Raw genomic sequence first — 21,468 nt, forward strand, 5'->3', positions numbered from 1 at the left:
GAACGGCACTGTTCAGGATTTCTTCACACTTCACAAATGCTTTCTTTGCAAACATGGGTGTCCCAGTTACCCTGGGCGGGTGCCAAGGCCCTCAGCCCAGTGTGTTTTCTCAGCTTCCAGGCAGCCGTGGTGAGACTTGAAAACAAACAGTATGTGAGAGCTGTGGTTCCCCAACCAAGGAGGACTTGCACTCATGTGTGCGTATATGTGTAGGTGTATGTACATGTGTGTGCAAGTGTGTATATGTGCATGTATGTGCGCACATGTGAAAGTGTGTGACTGTGCGTATGTGCATACATGTGCATCTGCATGCATGTATGTGCATGTGTGTACATGTGCATGCATGCATGCATGTATATCTCTGTGCATGCATGTGTGTGTGCCCACATGTGAAAGTGTGTTCCTATGCAGGTATGTACACATGTGTGGGTGTGTTCATGCAGGTGTGCATGTGTGCATGCATGCATATGTGTCTGTGTGTGCATATGTGTGTATATGCATGTATGTGTGTCTGAGTGTGTGTGTCTAGTTGGTGATGGCCAACAGAACTCTGCAGAGAGATTCCTGGGACCCCGGAAAGAAAGTTTCCTATAAAGAAGAGAGCAGTGCCGAGTTTATGAGTGGTCAGAGTGGAACATCTTGCTGTGCTCCCACAGGGAAAGCAATTCTAGATGACCCTGCTGGAGAATGTTCAGGGAGAGAAAGAGAGGGTGAGTGACCAGTATCTAAGCCACTCACTAGGTCACTGGGACATTGTGGGTCACTCATTGCAAAAGCAATGCCCAACACCAACACAGAGGCTCCCAGTCATGGGTCCGTGCTAAACAGACAGACATGCATTCTCTAGCCTCAAGGGCCAGTGTGTTCCATCAGCCAGTCATTCAACTACTCTTTGCCTACAGACTTGGGTAAAGTTTCTTCTGGCTTAGATTCTGATCTCGGGAAGCCTTGGTTCTAGGGGAGGGACGTGGGCTCCAGCCTACAGTTGAAGGAGATAAGTCTGGACTACCCTACTTTGTGTGTAAGGTCTTGAGAGAACAACATTCTCTTTGTTGGAAGAGAAGGAAAACTGTCAGGATGGGGTGGTGGCAGAGCTAAGATTTCATGAATAGGGTAGGATGTGGTGAAATCCCAGACCTTGAGACAGAGTGGGGAAGGGCAGCTGACAGAGCAGGCTGAGGGGTGTGTGACACATGTCTGTTAACTGCCTGATTTGTGAACCATGGAGACATTTGGTGCCAGGAGTGGGGTTGTGTTCACAAGAAAGAAGGGGTTACGGGGATATTAGACCAGAACTGGATTTAGAAGATTGCTCTCACAGCCAGGTGGGGCCAGGACCCAGAGACAAGGCAGGGAGCTCAGGTTGGGTAAGTGGCCAGAGGGACAAAGGATACTGAGTCCTACCCCATTACTGTCCTCAGGCAACTTTGTTGATATTATCAGCAGCAGCATCTGGGAGGAGAGGGTCTAGAACCAGAGCTCTCTGGTGGCTTTGAGACTCTCTGCTGCCCCATCTCAGTCTTTCAGAGCATTGTTCAAGAGATGCTTAGAGCAAGCTGGAGGCAGCCGGTTCTTTGGAACAGAGGAGCTCCCAGCAGGCTACACACACCTCCCCATCTTTGTCCTCAGAGCCCGTAGGAGAACTGACACTTTGAAGCAGTGCTGGGGCTTGAGGACGCCTACCTTCAGGAGACAGCAGTGAAGACAGATGACCCCCTCCCCCTCCTTCTTCTCCTCCTCTTCCCTCAGAACCATAGATTGAGCCAGGACCTCATGTATGCCAGGCAAGCACTCTGCAATTGAGCTCCATCCCAAACGGTTTTACATTTTTATTTTCTGACAGCATCTTCCTCGGCCTTGAACTTTCGATCCTCCTACCGCCACCTCGGTGGCTGGGATTACAGGCATCCCTCGCCATCCCTCGTGTCTTGATCCTTGTTGGTATTCACCACATGAAACCCCATTGGTGGAGGGGGGAGGACAAGCTGGCGCTCCCGGCGGGGGCTCTGAAGCAGGGGTGCCCATGCTGCCTCCCTGCAGAGGGCGTGGCTCCTGCTTTGCCTGTGCCATTAGCTTTGCAGCTCTGTTATTACCCGAGGAGGCTTACGGGTTATCAGTGCGCTCCAGGAGCCGCGGGAGAAAGGATGAAGAACGAGGGGTTTTTAAAAAGGAAATAACAAAAAGAGGAACCATATTTTCTAATCTGAACCCTGCCCTGTGGTGGCTTTGTTAACTCCAGTCACTCTTGCAGGACACGAACTGTTAAGGGCCACAATGACTTCCGTGATGATACTTCATCTTCACATTTAAAAAAAAAATGCAACCCAATTTCTCCATAAGCCCCTCTAAAACCACTGCTGGGATCTCACTGTTATGGTCGCTGGAGCATAAAAATCCTATAACTTCTCCATGGGCGAGGAGATGCGGCTGCCTGTCAGCCAGGGGACAATTGGGGTTGGCCTCTTTGACAGGACCCTATGGAGGCATCCCCCGGAGACTCCTCCCATATCAGGGGGAGGTGACCTAAGCCCCAACCTCTCAGAATCCACTGCTTAAAACCCCTCCCCCTCCTTGGCTGCTGTCTGGAGACTGCACAGAAGGCAGAGACTCCCACTAGCTAAATTCAGGTCTCCTTTCCCGCCCAGAAGGATCTCCCACCCAGAGGCTTGTTCGGAAGGTCAGGACCACACAAAGGAGACGCTGACCAGGAAGCCACACCTGTATTGGATGTCAGTTGAGTGGACGATTTCAAGTTTTGAAAGCAGGGGTGGTATCACCCTTGCTTCCAGGAAGGCTGTGAGCATGGACAGGAGGGTGGGGCAAGAGGCCAGCAAGGGGGATGGAAAGAGATAGCTCTCTGTCTCACTCTCCTGCTGTCCACGGGAAGGACAAGGCCCCATCACACTCTCTCTCGGTTGGGTTTTGCTAGCTGAAGTGGAGATAAGTCAGCCTGCATGATCCCGGTTTCAGCCTGTTTATGGGGGAGAAGCAAGAGCCACGTGCTTGCCAAGGTCCTTGCAATCTCCCATGCATCAGTTAAACTGCACAAAGCACCCAGGCAAAGCGGTGAACAGCAATCACCAGAGAAGCGCTTGAAAGGCCGGGGTCCCTCACCATCCAGGTGAGGACTAGACATGAACCTTGTGGTCCCAAAGAATCCCACACAGTCAGACCATATGTGGCAGGTGAGGCCCAGGGATGACGGCCTGAGTTCCCAGAGGCTGCTGAACTAGTTCCTGAGAAAGTGTAGCTTAGTCTTGGGAGCCAGCCAAGAATCTTCCCTGAGATTGTGTTTGTAATTGGTCAGGAATGGCTCCTGGTTAGGACCTTGAAAGCCCTGCAATTTCTTGCATATCTCATACCTTAAGATGACCACATCTCCTCAGTGTTTGCAAAAATAAAGAAAAAAACACTCACAAAACGGGTGTCTGTCTTCGCACATTAACTCCCAAGCAGGCAGAGTCTGAATGGGTTTGACTTTACTCCAAACAGTGGTTCTATAAGATCGTAGTAGACTTTGTAGCGATGTTTTGATACATATTGACACTGTTTGGGGAGGGAGACCTGGGCTGTCCGGAGCCCCGGTGTGAAAGGCTAGGGCTTGTTCCAATACTGTTTCCTTTTAACCTCACACCCTGTACCCGGCTTTTAAAGTTCCTGCCTGTTTTAGTTTATGTAAGAGCATTTTGCCCCCCATGTATGTATGCGTACTGTGTGCATGACCAGTGCCTGTGGAAGTCAGGAGACAGCATCAGACCCCTGGAACTGGGATTACAGGTGGTTACAAGCCACCATCTGGGTGCTAAGAACTGGGCTGGTGTCTTCCCCAAGAGCAGCCAGTGCTCTTTACCACTGAGCCATCTCTCCAGCCCCGTGGCTTTTTTCAAAAACACGGCTCTGGGGCTTGAACTCAAACTCCAGCTTAAATGGTGATCGCTTAGCTGGCTGAGTCATCTCTCCCTTATAGAGGTGAGGTGCTGGGACCACAGCTACGAGGTCTTAAAGCCCACATTCTAACCAACTCCACCATCTGGACCACACTTCTTTAGCTTCCGGCAGACCTAGGCTCAGAGGGTGGGGCTTAGGAAAGATCAATGACGCTTTGTTCTTCAGGTTCCGTGTGTCTGAGACTCTAGTCCACAGTCAGACCTATAGGGAGTGTTGTGAGGCTTAACAGAGCCAATTCCTATGGCATGCTTACCACCCAGCATGGGAGCTCTCAGGTCCAGAAAAACCGTAGTTCAGAGTAGCCCCAGTGAGATAGCTGCCCATCCTCCACACAGGCAGTGTGGTGCAGAGAGAGCTCCACTGCTGCACTAGAGGGCTCAGTTGAGCTGACTCCTGTGTGAAGGAGTGTATAAGGGCTCAAATTTCTGAACAATCTTAAGGTGTGTCAGCCTCAGGCATGTCTGGATCCAAAGACTCCATCAATGACGCACAGGCTGTATCAGGGAGCTTCTTAGATTCCACGTGCTGGTAGGAGATGGTTCCAGAACACGGCCTTCATCATTTCCTTCCCAGATGCCCAGTAGTCCCACCTCTCCTGCTAGACCCCTACCAGTCCAGCAGCTGCCCGAGGCCAAGGGTTGTGAGCCACTGGGGCTCTCCTGCTCTGGCCACGCCTCTGTGGGTAATCCACTCACCCCTCCCCAACCATTCTTGCCTCGCCCACAGGGACCCATCACACAAATTAAATCCAGCTAGAAAAATCATCCCTGCATCTCTGTGGCCCCAGCCAAAGTCCAGGGACCTAGCGGCTTCTGGTGGGCTTTAAAGTCCTGTCCCTAAACCAATTTCAGTGGCTCGTGGTAGGCTCGACCTGACCAGTTGAGGCACACAGAACACCCTGGCTCATATGAAGGACAGGAGGTGGTTTCCCTAAAGAAAACCTTTACACTGCTATCACAAAACATGACGTGCCCCAGTCATGCCCCACTCTGCCTCCCATGAGCCATGCATCCCTGAGTGGTTCCACGGGGGGGACACCTGCTTGTATGCTACTCCTTCCAGGGGTGTAATGGGGACATGGGCAGTCACCTGGTGATTGTGACACCACCACTTGGCTATGGTTCTGAGTTAATACGTAGTCCCAGAGGAAAGGAGAGATGGATTGTGGGGAGGTTGAGGGAGGTTATAGGCAAGGGCAATAGAAGATGGGGCCTTGTGAGGTTGGTGAAGTCAGGTACCCCAGGGGGTTCAGAGACCTGCCTACCCAACTGCCTTGCCTTCGAGCTCTGCTTAACCAGCATTGCATACCCTGAGAAGGACACCTTGTAGGACTTCAGAAGGCCACGGCTTCTTATCCCTGGACTTGCCGGGGGTATCCTCATAGCGACTGCCAGTAAATCAAAGCTTGGTTCAAGGTGAGAACGGGAAGCAAATAGGACACAAACCAGCAATTTGATCGAAGCCCAGGCTCCACCAATCACAGGCCACGGGCCACAGGCACCTCGCAAGAGGAAAATGAATGGGCAGATGTTGAACACTGGCTGCCACTTCGAACCCTAGAGTCCTCCCCATTGGGAACAATGAGCATCAGGGTGTCCCCCTTGGGTTGTGTTCCAGAAGAAGAAAGATCCTGATCTTTGGGGACCAATGATATTTGTGGCCCACACTCCCCTTACTACAGTATGTCTTGTGTCCCCTATCAGTTTGTTTGTGCTATAATTCCAGGGTGCAGGGACACCTTTAATCTTAACATGGGGATCGTGGGGGCAACAAAGGACGCATCTCCTTTTGATCCCACAAAAAGAAAAATGGGACTCACTTCTCTTTGTGTCTGAATAGGGAAAGCCTTATCTCCATTTTCTGGGGACTGTCGTCACCTCTGCAGGGGAATCCACGCACCTTGGCGGCCTTCATTGTTTCCATCTTCGGTGCAACACCATCTCATCTCTCCTGCCTGCACCCTTGCTGGTCCCAGCGGCAACCTTTGGCTAGCATGAACCCCTGAGGTCCTCTGACCATCCGTGGGCGAGTCCACCCACTCTCCCAGCCACTGCCTTTCCTCACCTTACCCCTCTGTCACTATTCAGCCCATCAAAACCTCCCCCTCACATTCCTTCAGTACCTATAATGGTTTAGTATCATTGCAAGCACAGAGATGTGATTGGACAGCTCTTCCCCAGATCACTGGGGATTTTCAAACAAGCCGTAGCCTGATCAAGCTGGTATGAACCTCCCATCTGTCCACCTGGAGTCTAGACAGCCAGGGCTAGCTATGTAACAGGAAGTTGTCCCCAGCAGCATACTTCTGTATTATTCTGGCCTCCTGGGAGACTGGGCAGAAGTTTCTAGAACTTTCTGGAAGAAATCCACTCGGGCAGGACCTCCCAGCTCTTCTTCATGCAAGTACAGTCTGTCTGCTCTGGAACAGAGACAAACTGCCCTCGGGGTGCCCAGGATGTGACGGGACCTACACAGGCCTGGTGCCCTACACTTGTGGGCCTCTCCTCCATTACCTTCCAACCAGGGAGTCAGAGTCAGCCAGCCCCTCAGCCGGCGTGGATCCCGGAACCCCACACCAGGTGGGAATTGTTTAACAAGATTCCCGTGACTGGAAAATTCTGGTAATTGTGTAATAACAACAGCCACAGCGCTCAGCAATTACCCAGGGTTTTCATCTTAGACCACTTTACCCGCATTAACTAATTAAGTCTCCCAGCCTCCCTCGGAAGCAGGGCGGGCTGCCGGCTCCGCTCCTGCCAGGGCATGTGTTCACTTAATGGTAGCAGCCCCGAGACAGGGTTGGGGACTCCGTGGGCAGCTGGCCTCTACCCTAAGAAGCACCTCCCAGCCTCTTACTGGTCACCCTCCAAGCTCCCCTAACCCTGCTGGACATTACCCGTTCCTCGGTTTGCAATGATAATCCTGGGCTCTGATATAACGTGGACCTGACTCCCAAATAGAGAGTTGACCACTGAGCCCTGCTGTTCTCAGGGGCGCTAGACCCCCCCTCCTTTAGGTCCTTCTTCCTCCCTTTTTTTCAATCTTGAATATATTAGAGAGAATAGGCAAGTCCTGGGGAACCAGCTTGGAACCATTTGGGGCCACACAGCTGTACGTGATGCATGTGTGTGGTCCCGAGGCTGGTCCTGTGCATTGTGGGAGGTTTAGCACGATCCTCTTCTTGCTGGAAGCCAGCAGCTCCCTCATCCCCAGTGTGACAATCTCGGATGCTCTCGGACTGATAAAAGTCTTGGTGGAAACAAAAACACACTAGTTAAGAGTGACTGTGACCTGTCACCTGCATGGAAATCCCAACAAGGTCCCAGGCTGCTCCTGGTTGTTCTTTCCTGCAGTGAGCTATGAGGTCAGAAGCAGCTGACGGGATTTCCTTAGGTTCCCTGCTACACACACACACACACACACACACACACACACACACACACACACACACAGAGCTAAGTTAAAGGCACACAAGCCTAATTCATGTTCCCTTGTAGCTTTTTAAGATCTCCCTACAAAACCTTGCCTGACACCAACCGCATTCTGACCTGTGACCCTGCCTGACACAGACCACATTCTGACCTGTGACCCTGCCTGACACAGACCACATTCTGACCTGTGACCCTGCCTGACACAGACCGCATTCTGACCTGTGACCCTGCCTGACCCAGACCACATTCTGACCTCTGCAGGCACTTGTTATAGATGCAGGGACCTTGCCCATTCCAGCCTCTATTTCCACTGCCCCTGTAGCCCAGGACTCAACTGGGCCTCCTGCATTTGATTTTGCTCCTGATCTATGAAAGTAACCAGACTTTGAGCACAATCTTCTCACTCACCCTCCATTGAGTCTCTAGGAGCCCTGGCAGGGTGAAGGAGATGAAATGGGGCATTTAGCTGGGGCGGGCTGGAATCTCTGTCCTCAGACACACTCTGTGCCCTGTGGGTGGGGCAGCAATTGCTTAGCACTTTGATGCTTAGAGGACTAAACACTGAGGTTTGAAGGTGAAGCCACCACAGAGCTGTCCTTAGAAGCCATCTCTGAAAACAGAGGCTGCTCTATCTATGGGGGGAGCCCACAAGACAGTCCTGCACCCTGCACCCTGCACCCTGCACCCTGCACCCTGCACCCTGCACCCAGGAGCCGACCAGAGAGGGCCATAAAATGTGCCGGCTATATACACTGCAGCATGAGAGATCCCTTCTGGCCTGTGACAGGGAAGCTTGTGTCTTTCAGGGACTGGCAGACCCTGGAGAACGTAAGCAGTAAGTGCCACATCCCTGCCCATCTCAGAAGGTGATGGAGTCCTAGGATTTCCGTCTGTCCCTGCGGCCTGCTTGATTGTGAGCAGGCCTCTGTGGGGGACGTGGGGCTGGACCATCCTGCTGGGTGCTCTGAAAGCCATCTTGCTTTTTGCTGGAACCATCAGCCATCCCCCCCTCCACACTCCAAACACGGAGGATAGCCGGGCGGTGAGCTACAGGGACAGCTACAGCACGGGGCTTCCATCTACGATGCAGCCGGGTGACACCCCAGCCCTGAGCCGTCCACTTATCCATCCCCCAGTAAATCCTGTCCTTCCACCTGCCAACTCCACACTCTGGTTTTACGGGCTCCTGTCCTGATTGTTTATTAAGCACACAGGTCCAGAGAGCTGTGTGCCTCTGACGATCAAGCTCACGGGGTCGTCTAGATCTGCATAAATGGCGCTAATATGACAGATGCGATCACGGAACAGGCTCTCGGCACAAACGAGGCTGATTTACCTGCTCCATCCCTCCCCGCAGCCGCCGCCTCTCGGGTCCTCCCCTCAAACCCCCACGGCAAGCAGGGAGGTGTGTGGCACTATCCCCGGCTGTTATGACTTTCTGGGTAATGTATACATTGCACCATTACATGCTATTACGACTTTCTGGGTAATGTATACATTTTCGCTACCACGCAACCTCTCTCCTTCATTTTTCATGAGAACTGGCACGAGATTAATGACCGAGCCTCAGAAGAAGCAGAGCGCCACGCCACTCTGATTTATTGACCACTTAGCGTTGATGAAGCTGCAAACAAGAGTCAAACAGATGTTGCAGCTGCATTTTTCTTTATCAAAACCAACCGCTTTTTGCATTTTTAACCACTTCTTATGCCGCTGTCTCCCTTGCTCTACATGAAGGGCGCTGGCTCTGACCCTCCTTCCCGACAGAGGAAGGAAAGACAAATCCAGGGAGTGGGATCCTCCTACCTGGCACCCAGTTCATAATGGAAGTGGCCAAGTGGGGGACCCAGGCCTCTTGCTCTTGGCAACTTGAGTGTCTCGGTGGATCTCTGATGACTAGTTCATTCCTGCACCTATAATTGACTCAGGACACCCTGGGTGAGCCCAGCATGGAGACTTCACACAAACTGCACCTCCTTCCGAGCGCCATGGTTACCTGTGGCTGAGCACCGCACACTTCTGATAAGCTGTGGCCAAGGCCCTCACATGAGAGCTGGTGGCAGGGAGGAGACCGCTGCTCTCCCCCTGGTGTGGTGAAGGCTGTTGAACTGGCCTCCCTGTTCTGATTGGGCAAGCATCGTGACTGGGGACAACAGCCATGTGGGGGGCCTCTGAACTCTGCCCTTCCTCTCTCAGAAACCAGAGGTGACTGGTTGTGGGTACCCGCTTCGTGGGTAGTGGAGGGCCCTCAAAGGGCTAAGAAGTTTGGTGCCCCCTCAAATGTCTACTCACCCCATGGCTGTCACTAGCTTAAGGGCCCACTCCTCTCCTTTGCTCTTTAAATCAATGACACCTTTTCCACAAACCTGGCCTAAGGTCCAGCCCTCCAGGCCAAGCTATGAGCTGACTGAGTCTAGACCTCCCTTGCTAGGCTTTCGCAAGGCAATCTGACATTTCCCACTCTGGTGAGGATATCAGAATAAAAAAAAACAGGTCGGCGGTCCCTTCCAGCCCCCTGGACGGGTGCCCTCTAGCGGTCGAAACAGGGCATATATAGCTGGAGGTTTTGGCAGAACCTCTTCGTGTTAGCATGAGTTACAAGAGTTGCCCATGAGCAACCTCCTTGCACTGCTGGCCTTGGCTGTGGGCCCCACACAGTCCCATGAGGGTGGATCTGTGGACACCTCTTTGTTCAAAGCAGTTTTATTCCCACTCCCTCCAACCCCCCTTTGCCGCCGTCAGCTTTCTATATAGGAGCAATCCACCTCAGGAGGAGGGGCCGCATTGGCCACAGCAAGTTGGGCCATGAGAGCCCTGTGGAAGAGGAGAGTCACGGAGATCATCCAATCCAGCAAGCAGACGGCAAAGCAAGGCAGCATCTGCTGGGCGGGCTCCCTCTGGAGAATCAGGCTTATCCGACAAGGGGCTCAGGGAGTCAGGCAGTGGTGGCGACCGCTCTGGGTGTAAGCGTCAGGCCTCCTCCTAGACCTGCGGGACATTACTTGCTTTGGCTTTTTCCCCTTCCTGACAGGTTTCAACTGCAAATAACATCTTGGTTTGGTAGGGGTGAGACCCTGAGCCCACTCCCACGTCTCCGTGCTGGGATTTTGTCTGGTTTGAACTTGTGGGTTCACACGTGTACCATCCCTGTTGTGTCTGGATAAAGAAGCTGCTTCACACTCATCCTCAACCTCCGACTCTTACGACCCCCTGCCTCCTCTTCCCATGTAATCCCCGAGCCTCTAGGGATCATGGCTGGACAAAGACGTCCTATTTAGGGCTGAGTGCTCCAAAGATAAGGGATTTCTTGTAGTACAGGACACATCAGCCAGCAATAGCAGCATAGGTGAATTGGGGGTGGGGGGATTAGGAGCAGTGTTTTGGGGAGTGCGAGACAAGAGGTGGCTAGAGAGAAGCATGTAGCACCAGAAGTGTATGTGCGTATTCCATTCTCAGGGCCAGAGAGCTATCGTAACGTTACTAGATCACGCCTGCTCACGTCAGAAGAATGGTTTGAGGAACGAGGAAGACAGGAAGCGAGGAGACCCAAGAGAAGGGCTTCCCTGTAACACCCACACCATTAGGAGGGTTGGCCTGAGAGGAAGGGTCCGGCTGGCTCTAAGGAAAGCTGGCCCAGCTGACAGTTACACAGCGGGGGACTGAGGAAAGGGTAGCTGCTCTTTCCGATGAGAGGAAGGTAGAGCAGAGAGTGGTGCTGTCCTTCACTGGGTGCAGCCTGGGCGGAGCCAGGTGTGCTGGTTGTGCTTGGCCACACGGGAGCTGGGAGCATCTCTGAGGCTGTGCCTTAGAGGATTTGCTTGCAGGCTTAACAGGCAAATGGACTGCAGTGAACAGAGTCAGGCTGGAGAGGGGCCTAGGAACACTGGAGCGTCAGGTTTGTGGCAAAATATGGTTACTAGTGAGGAAGGAGAGAGGGAGGCAGGAAGGAGGGAGGGAGGGAGGGAGGGGGGAGGGAGGGAGGGAGGGAGGGAGGGAGGGAGGGAGGGAGGAGCCTAAAGACCTGGGGCCATACCTCCACCCACCACCAAGAGTCTGTGACATGTGAAAATGAGGGCAGGTGTGGGTTGTCAGCGGAATCAGGGACGTCCCCACAAGTGACCTGTCTGCTAACCCAGCACTGCTCATTTTCCCAGGAAGGACTTCAGGCTTTGTGCGGGATTTGTCTGGGTTTTGGTAGCCACTGAGAATACTGGGGCTTTGGGCCATCCATGTGCTGCTTGGTGTCTTCCGGAGGCCTGGCAGGGTTCCTACCAGGAAGCTCCAGGGAGAGAGAGATGAGCCCTGCTTCCATTTATAGTTGAGATGCTGTGGGTACAGCCCACAGGGATCCTCCCGTCCTGACATTCAAAGCCCCTACCAGAACTCTAGGACATCTGGGCTCAGCCGCAGAGTCCCATGCACTTCAAGGAACAGCCTGTAGCTTCAGGAAAATGAATCCCAGAGCTGTCCCTCAACCCCAGCCCACATCACAGCCGGCCACAAGAGCAGTGGGCTACTATGACACTGAAGCGAGCCTTCCACGAGACCGGTGCATAGGAACACTAAAGCCAATACATTGTTCTGCCAAGAGCACCCCATAAAGTGTGCAGCTAATGAATAAAACCACAACGTTGCCAAGAAGAGATGTGTGCCCCCACACTTTAAAAACACTGCAACATTCTGTTTTAAGATTGGCCCAAGGGGAGAAGTAGGAGTGTAACACTGCCTGAGGAGCCTCTGCAATGGCTCCCAGGGACAGGATCTGGGACCGAGCACTGCCTGCCTCTCCCTCTTCCAAACCCAAGCCAAACTCCTTGGCGACCAGGGGCTGGGCTTCCTGTTAATTCATCAAAGCGATACAGAGAGGCAGGCTGACAAAAGACCCTGTGGCAGGCATGTGCTCCGGGGAGGAAGTTGATCTAGAACCCTCAAGTCAGTGATAAGCGAGAGTCCAGCTGCTGGCCCTGTGACCTTATGGAGTAGAGTGAGTACAACTCAGAGAGAAAAGCCAGACCTGGTGGGGGATTCATGCCTGTGATTCAGCCCTCAGGAGGCTGAGGCAGAAAGGTTGCTGTGATTCTGGGGCCAATATTGTCCATAGAGTGAACCAACCTGGGCTATAGTGTGAGACACAAAGATGGAGGATGGCAGATAGATGACAGACAGATAGATAGATAGATGATAGATAGATAGATAGATAGATAGATAGAGAATACATTGATAGAGAATACATTGATAGATACATAGACAGTAGATAATTTATAGATAGGTAATAGATTGATAGATAATTGATAGATAGATGATAGATTGATAATAGATTGGTAGATTGATAGATACACAGATAGATAATAGATTGATAGATAATAGATCGATAGATAATAGATCGATCCATTGATAGATAATAGATTGATAGATACATGGATAGATTGGTGATAGATGATAGATTGATTGATTGATAATAGATGGATAGATAACAGATAGATTGATGTATTATAGATAACATAGATTGATTGATAGATAATAGATTAGATGACAGATAGATAGTAGATTGATAGATGATAGATTAATAGATAACAGATAGATGATAGATATAAAAATAGATTGATAGATGACAGATCGATAGATTGATAGATAATAGATTAGATGACAGATCGATAGATTGATAGATAAGTAGGTAGATAGATGAATTGGTAGATAATAGATTGATAGATGTTAGATAGATTAATAGATAAATAATAGAAGACAGATATAAAAATAGATTGATAGATGACAGATTGATAGATAATAGGTTAGATGACAGATCGATGGTAGATAGGTAGGTAGGTAGAAAGATAGATGAAAGATAGATAGATAGATAGATAGATAGATAGATAGATAGATAGATAGATGAAAGATAGATAGATAGATAGATAGATAGATAGATAGATAGATAGATGAAAAATTGCCTTTACATGTCAGTATCCACATTCAGAAACCCTTCCCTGCCCTTTGTGGACCCTGATGTCAACAGTCCTCAAGCTTCAAGGGGAAGAGTCGGAGTCACATGACCTGTTTTCATTTCTATGAACTTGTAGTGACTGCGTTACGGCCGGGCATTGTAATACCCCAGGGCCTTGTCCTGAGATCCAGAAGAGACCCCACATTCAGACATACAAACATCCAATCCATTGACCAGTTGCCGGTCCGTCAAATCACCATGCCTCGAAGAACAGAGTTGAGAAACCAGGAACGTCCTTCTGGAGAGAAAGGGCTTCCTGTACAGGTCATGAATAACGGGTGGACAGAGGGCAGCAGGCGAATCTCGAGAAACCATCCAGATGCCTAAATGTGGGAACTTCAGGCTGCAAGTTTGGGTCCACAGGTTTCAAAAGCTATAGCCTGTGTCTCCCGGGGTCGGGTGCCTCGGGCACCCGGGCTGTGCTCAGTGATGCTGTGAGGACAACGGGGGATAGCAGTGGGGGATCCACAGCTTTTCATCTCCCAGGCACTGGGCATCCCAGCTCCCTCCTGCAGTGCCAAGCTCCCTCCAGGGATGGGATCAGAGGAAGCCCCAGGAGGCCTGCTGGTCCCTGCTGCCTTTTGATCCAAACTCTTATCTTTTCTCTCCACGCTCAGCAGCCGGTCCAGCTGACTAGCCAGGCCCAGGATCCAGCAAGAACTTTCAGTGAAGCCCTGGCTGGCTTCAGGGAGAGCAGAACTCAGGGCTAGGAGTCCAGAGAGTCAGTCACCTACATCCCTTTCAGCCACCCCATCCATTTGGTGGGCGTGGCAGACCCACACAGCCCACCCACCTGTCAGGCATATTGCAAGAATAAAGAGAAATGAAGAATAGGGAAACAGTCAGCTGAGCAAAAAGCAGCCACCAGCTGTCTTGGCAGGATGTGAATCTGAAGTCGGAGCCCTGGCTTCCAGCCCAGGCGGGTCCCTGGCCAGGAACAGAGCTCTGGGCAAGCAACTCAGAATCTCCCTCTCCAGAGGGAGGGATCCCTGGCCTGGCCTGCCCACCTCCCTGGCTCTACGGACACCAAATGAAATAACAGTGTGGAAACACTCTGCAAAGAGCGGATCGGCCCACGGTGGCAGGGATTACCTTTATTATTAAGGACCATGATTTCCACAATCCAGAAAAGCTGCCATTAGCGAGAAGCCTCCTGTTCATGTTGATTTAATTTCCTGGTTAACTGAGCGTTGGCAAGAAGAAGAAAAAAAACCATGTTTCAACCCTTATTGGAAATCTTTTAAAATTATGCCAGTTTGCTTTCTTGCACTGGTCATGGTATAGTCTTGAGTCTTTATTTATTAATGGGCTGATTGATTCATATTTTCATTCATTACTCTGGCTCTGACTGTGACCGAAACCACAACCACGGACTCGGCCTCCCCCTGCTGGGGACCTTGTCCACTCCCAGGGCTCAAGTTTGGGACACACTGGGGATACTGGCCTACAGAGACAGAGAGGGACCTACCACGTGGCTTTTCCAGAGTTTTCTTCCGTGTTTTGATGATTCCTTAGGAAGCTAAAAGAGAATGTGACTTAGGAAATACTTTCTGATCAGGGCAGAGGGCTGGGCCAAGTTTTTCCAGGAACATTTGTGAAGATGTGCGATCGGTTTGTGATGGTCAGTGTGTTCATTTGTTTGTTTGTTTGTTCATGACACGGCCTTATGTAACTTGGGCTGGCCTTGAACTTGCTACGTAGACAATTGTATGTATGTGTTTGTGTATGTGTGCATGTATGTGTGTGTGTATGTGTGTGTATGTGTGTGTTTGTGTGTTATGTATATATGTGTGTGAGTGTGTGTGTATATGTGTGTGTGTTTGTGTGTGTATATGTGTGAGTGTGTGTGTGTGTGTGTGTATGTGTGTGTGTGTGTGTGTGTGTTTGTGTTTGTGTGTGTGTGTTTGTGTGTGTGTGTGTGTGTGTGTGTGTGTGTGTGTGTGTGTGTGTGTGTGTGTGTGTGTGTGTGTGTGTGTGTGTGTGTGTGTGTGTGTGTGTGTGTGCGTGTGTGTGTGAGTGTGTGTGTATGTGTGTGTGTGTGTTTGTGTGTGTATAAAACTTTGAACGTGCTCCTGTTGCTTCACCTCCTCAATACTGATATAGACGTGCAAATCCCACACCTGACTCACTATGGTTGTTCTTAACTCATTTGTCAGACCTGGTGTGACCAAGCAAACTTCAGGAACTGGGGGGACGCCCAAAGGCTTGGGGAGTCTCTGTGACGAAGCTGTTCAGAAACCCTACGGTGTAGCCATCAGAGCTAGTGGTGGCAGGATGCAGTGGCCGTGCGCCTGGGTTGACTCTGGTGGGGGAAGGCTGACCATTTAATAGAATCGTCTGGAAATCGTCATCCTAGGGCTAAAGGCCTTTCCCTTCTTAAGCTCTAAATCGCACTGGAAGAAGCTGTCCGAGGTTCCTGGTGACAGCTGTCCGCTGGGTGAGGCACTGTGACATGTGCTGTTGTGTTCACGCTGGGAAAGGTCCCAGGCTGCAAGCAGAGGCTGGTACTGGAGAAGTGGGTCTGAAGCCCTGGTAGCTACTTTTCTCCTGAGAGCCCACATCAGGGACTTCAGTGACTGTGACCGGGATAATGTTCCTTAAGCCGCAGGGGTGAGAAACGGGAGGTCTGGAAGCTCACAGGACACACAGTTCCATCTCACGGTTAAGGTCCTGGGCTTCATGCTTGTCAGCCACTGAGTATCTGTGGTTTGCATGGGGGTGATTTGCCTCTGAGGGCCCTGGATAAAGCCAGAAGCCTTTCCCATTGTCCCGATGAAGGCGGGAGCCTAATGGCCAGTGGTGGCTACAGACCTGGGAAGGCGCTGACTTCCCACAATGCCTAGCATGGTCTCAGATGCCTGTTTCCAGCATAGAGCTAGTGCCACACAGGCGGTGTGGGGATGATGTACCCCTGCTGCGCCCTCATGCTGCCAGTGTCTGCTCTCCCCACAGAACCCCGACATCGTCCTGGTGCACTACCTGAATGTGCCGGCCATCGAGGACTGTGGCAAGCCCTGCGGGCCCATCCTCTGCTCCATCAACACAGACAAGAAGGAGTGGGCCAAGTGGACGAAGGAGGAACTCATCGGGCAGCTGAAACCCATGTGTGAGTACCTCCCCGTGGCCTCAGCCAGCACTGCCCAGGTGGGCCTTGGGGACTCAGCGTGGAGCCCTGTTCCCTCTCAGACGTGGTGACACTGTGAATTCAGCTTTAATGACATCCCCTCCGATGCCTGCAGTCACTTAATCCTCATAAGCTTCCACACTGCAATCAAAGCACAAACTCTCAGACCCGGGGCTAGAGAGACGGCTTGTTGGTACAGTGCAGCTGAATTCAGATCCCTGGCAACTTATGTAAAACGCCAGGCATGGCAGAGGCGGTGAGATGCAAGGTGAAGGCCAGTAGGGAAGTTCTCCTAACAGTCAGCCTAGATCACTCAATGTAGCTCCCGGCCCACGAGAGACTGGACCTCAAACACAAAGGCGGGAAAGTTGTCCTGTGACCTCCGTACACACGCACCACCCCCACGACGAGCATTCCTCAGACTCCTATGATAGATGGAGAGAGTGAGGCTCAGACACACAGACAGCATAAGCTGGGACAGAGCAAGCGTGTGTCTGCACACATAGGAGCAGGGTGAGAGACTGAGGAGACAGACAAGGCAGGGATCGGCAGAATGGCTGCCCATGCTGGCCCTGAACACGGCAGCAGTCCGCTGGCTCTGGGCTGTCAAAGGGCCCAGCCTGGGTGACAAAGGGCTTTCCGTAATTGAGTTGATTTCATTTCATCGGCAAAGTAGAGCTTTCTGCAGCAACTGTCAGGTGCGAGTCACGGAGACAGATGGCCAAGGCTCCAGGAAGCCGAGGATCTTTGTTCCTACAGGTGCCGTCATCCCGTCTACCCCTACCGGCTGGGCTCAGCCAGACTGGGAAAACCACAAGGCTTCCCAGTGCTTGTCAGGGCCCCTGCTGATTGTCTACTCAGACACCATCAGGACTGGGTAGAGTGGACCCATAGGTCACTCAGGAGCAGGACCATTCTGAGCTAGCCCGAGGGGCTACTCAGTTACTGGACATAACAGGGGAGCCACTAAAATATCCTTGCCTGTGGGCTACAAATGGAAGCTAGGGGTAACTGCCATGAGCCACTTCTTCTGAAAGTCCCTATGTGCCCACATCCCAGTATGTCATCAGCCAGGGCTTACTAGGGACAACATGTTCTGTACTGGATGAAGACCCAAAAGGTCCACCCTGGGGCTCTGTGTCAGGACAGAGCATCTCTCAGGCTGTCTTCCTGAGTTCAGATACTGTCTCTGATACTGCAGGTGGCCCAGAGGCCTTGACTGAAACTCCTTGTCTGTATGGGCCTGACGCCACTGGCATAGCTCTCTCTCCTGTCGTTGGCAGGCAATGCCTCCTCCTATGCACCCATCCTGAGGCTTGGTGGCCATCTTGTCTTGAGTTCCTATATCTGGTTTCTCCTTTCTTCATTTTTTTTTTCCTCCTCACTTCGGTTTCTGGACTCAGCCTATATACAACCCCTACCCCCGTGGCTTAGCTCATATACTCTAAAGCCCCCTAGTCTCCTCAAACGTCTGCTCCAGGGAGCATCAGATAGAAACAAACCTGCCACCGTTATCCAGAGGAAACCTCACAGCCTCCGCCTCATCCCACAGAGCGAGGAAACATGGGAAGCCCTGACATACAGTTAGTGCTCAGAACGGCATGGGACGTAAGCAGAAAGGGTCTGCAGGACCCTGGACAGCAGATCACGGCCTCCAGCATCCAGGCTGTGAGACATGAGACTCTCCTGATATGCCTTTCTATCCCAGGGCCAGCAGTCCTGGTTCTTAGGTTCCCTGCTTCTAATTCATAACTCAGATGGCATCAAGGGACACGAACAAACACAGACAGGGGTCCTGCCCAACCCCTCATGGGCCCCTTGAGACCATTGGTCCTTTCTCACAGGTAGTGCCTCGGATTAGCCGGGGCAGGGACTCGGCCCAGAGCACACTCTAATGCTGCCTGGTGAGAGAGTGGTGGCTAGGATTAGCATTTCACATTATTCAGAAACCCAAGAATCTGAGAAGACAGAGGGCAGATTAGCTTCCTGAAACTGTCTTCTGTGTCGTCTCCAGTCAGCAGACTATCTAGGGTTGGAGACAGAGACAGTCACTCACCCTTGGGCTCGGCCCTCTGGTCAGGGTCCTGCTTCTGAGACTGGTGATGTCTGCGTCCCTCTCCTAAACGGCCCCTGCCTTCTTGCTGGCACTTAATGACCACTTCCAAAATAAAGGCCCTAAGGAGGGCTCTTGACTTGAAAAGGTGGCAAGGGTCCAAGGGCTTCTGCCCCGGTCCACATCCTCAGTACTCTGTCTAGGGAGCGCTTGTCTATAAAAACCCAGGTAGAAGGAGGGCACATTGATTCCTCCCCTCTGGAACAGTCATATATGTCTTCTGGGTCACTGCTGCCTGCCAGTGGCAAATTAGAGCCTGTTTGCAGATGAAAGGTTCTGCCCAGGCCACCAGGAGCAGATGACTGGGTCCTGGCACACGTGTCCGAGACCGTCTGTGCCAGAAGGACACCAGGGACACACTACCAGGAAAGCCATGCCTGCCAAGGCAACCCTTATGCTCTGCCTAGGGCTTCCTCGCTAAATGCACACAGACAGCTTCCTCCTGAAGACATCCGTGCCATGTCTCCTGACATCTTGCACAAGGGTGCCACCTCCAGGCCAGGCAAGAGTCTCAGGCTTCCAAACTCCAGGGGACAAAATGCAGACTTGATTTGGCTTCCAAGGTTTAATGGGGCTGGGGGAAGAGAGGATGGGGGGGGTGTAAGTGAATGCTCGTTCAGAGCCTGCAGTGCGTCAAGGAAGTTACATAAAAAACTACAAGGAGACCAAGAGGTCGAATCACTCCATGGATGGTGTATGCCTGTCCTGGGCTGTGCTGTGCGGGCAGCCCTGCCTGGGAACGGACGTTTGGAAGCACAGCCCCTATAAGTGCCTAGCTGCTGGTGGAGCTTGCATAGCTCACAGATGCCAGCCAGCAGTATTCGGAGAAAGCACTGTCTGCTGAGAGCCAAGAAGCCATCAGATGGGTTCCAGAATCCGGCATAGCATGATTGCTGGAGCCAAATGCATTAGCTTCACGAATCGCATTCCTTCGAAGGCTTCCCCGTTTGATAACCTGATGTTTCCCGATCTCTCTGCCCGTCAGAGTTGCCAATGGCTGAATCGGGAACGTGACACTGGTGGGTATGAGCCCTCTGTCCACACTCAGCCTCTGTCTTGTCGCGCCCACCTCGTCCGGCAAGGAAGACGCAACACGGTCGGATTCTTCTCAACAGCCTTTATTGCAGGACACCTCTTTGCTGATATGGGACCTCGAGCGGCAAAAGCACTCACCTTATATACACAACAGGCTGGGGCTATGCTAATTCTTTCAGGGATTGGCGGAGCACGAATCACCCCACTATCACCCCACCATCACCCCTGCTACTTGTCCTCCAGGGATTGGCAGAGCATGAATCCCTCATTAGCATATTACCGTCCTGGCCAACTGACGCCAGGTGCAAAACCTGCGCATGCGCAGTACCATTGTTCACCACAGGAGGGCGCCCTACACTGTCTCACCTGTGTCGAAGCAGTAGAGGGGCTCCCTCTCCCATCTGGTTCTTTGGACAGAAGGGCCTTTTCCCTTTGCCTGCAGTCTGAGGAGCCCGCGTGTGAAAGAGCAAACACAGGGGGGAAATTAAGATGTCTGACTGAATTCCCAATGGGCTTCCCAAGAGCCTCCCTGACTTTCGTAATTCCTCCTGGCTAAACAACGGAGGCTTACGTCAAAAAGAAACGTCTTTCGCTTTCACTTTTTGCATTTTTCCACACAGTCCAGAATTGAAATGCGGGTCCCCTGTATCTGAAGTCAGCCCCTCAGGCTCCTCCCTGCTGGTGCTCTGCCATTTTCCCGGGTGCTGTTCACTTCTACAGGTTAAAGATGGCCGCTCCAGCCCTCACCCATCACGACTGCATTCCGACCAATGAAAAGGACAAGAAAAAAAAATGGAGAACAAGCCTCTTCCCGTTACAGGCAGGGCCACAAAATAACACACACCATCTCTACTTATGTGACATTGAGCAGCAGGTTGTCCCAGACTGCCCCCCACGTGGAGAGGAACCTGAGGCAGTATGACGTTGTGCTGGGCACTTTTTTTTGAGAAATGACTTTCTCCCCGTGAAGTAAGCATGAGTACCCTGTGAGTTTCAGGTTCCCTGGCTTACAGTAAGGTGAGCTGCTCATCTCAGGCCAAAAGTCTGGATGGGACGGCCTGGGGTTCTGTCTGGGATGGGAGAGAACTCATCTGCATACAGCCTGTCCCGCCATGGAACTCCTGGAATCTACTCTCCCGCAGCTGTTCCCAAGCCTCAGCTTAGCTCCCAAGCAAACTTCACTAGTAAGAGCAAAATGCTAGGACAGGAAGGCTAGCTGCAGGGGGATACTTTCAAGTGGACAGCTGGTCTGCAAGCAAGGCTCTGGCTCTTGGTCCTTCTAGCTTGCTAAGAAATTTGTTCAGTAGCTCAAAGCCAACACCACCACCACCACCACAGCCCAAATCGAGCACTCTTAGCTTCTGTGACCCAACGGAGAGCCAGATAAAACTGGTTCCCATAGAGCACCCATGCTTTCTGCCCTATCCTGTTTCCTGGCTGCCCATCAGGTAAGAGGACGCCAGCCTTTTCCCGGCTAGCAACCTGTGCCATTGTAGCAGCCAGACTATTCCCAGCCCTTCCCTGGGCACAATCCTACCCAGCTGTCCCCACCTTGGGGCTCTATTTGGAGCCCCCTGAATGGGGCCAGATGGCCCTGCAAGAACAAGCAAGTTTTCAGCAGGCCTTCACCACCCCCAGAAAGCCCCAGCCTTTAGCCAGCCCAGTTTCGGTTCTGCCTAACTGTCTTCCAGGTCCCTAGATGCCTAGGGCAGGTGTCTTCAGCTACAAAAGGAGGGCCAAGTAGAAAAGTTGCCTGGAAAGACAGCCTGGGCCTGGGCCAGCAGTCACCTCATACCCCCACTGCTCCTGCAGTGTCCCA

At 52.0% G+C, this 21,468-nt stretch overlaps 1 protein-coding gene across 1 annotated transcript in view; it reads left to right on the plus strand.

The window, feature by feature from the left end:
• Camta1 (calmodulin binding transcription activator 1) overlaps positions 1–21,468 on the plus strand; it is an 828,009-nt gene that overhangs the window by 703,725 nt on the left and 102,816 nt on the right. The window contains 1 exon segment of the mRNA XM_032890958.1: positions 16,330–16,483. Coding sequence (XP_032746849.1) covers positions 16,330–16,483 — 154 coding nt within the window.

The sequence above is a fragment of the Rattus rattus genome, chromosome 1 (assembly GCF_011064425.1).
Source record: "Rattus rattus isolate New Zealand chromosome 1, Rrattus_CSIRO_v1, whole genome shotgun sequence".
Lineage (NCBI taxonomy): Eukaryota > Metazoa > Chordata > Mammalia > Rodentia > Muridae > Rattus > Rattus rattus.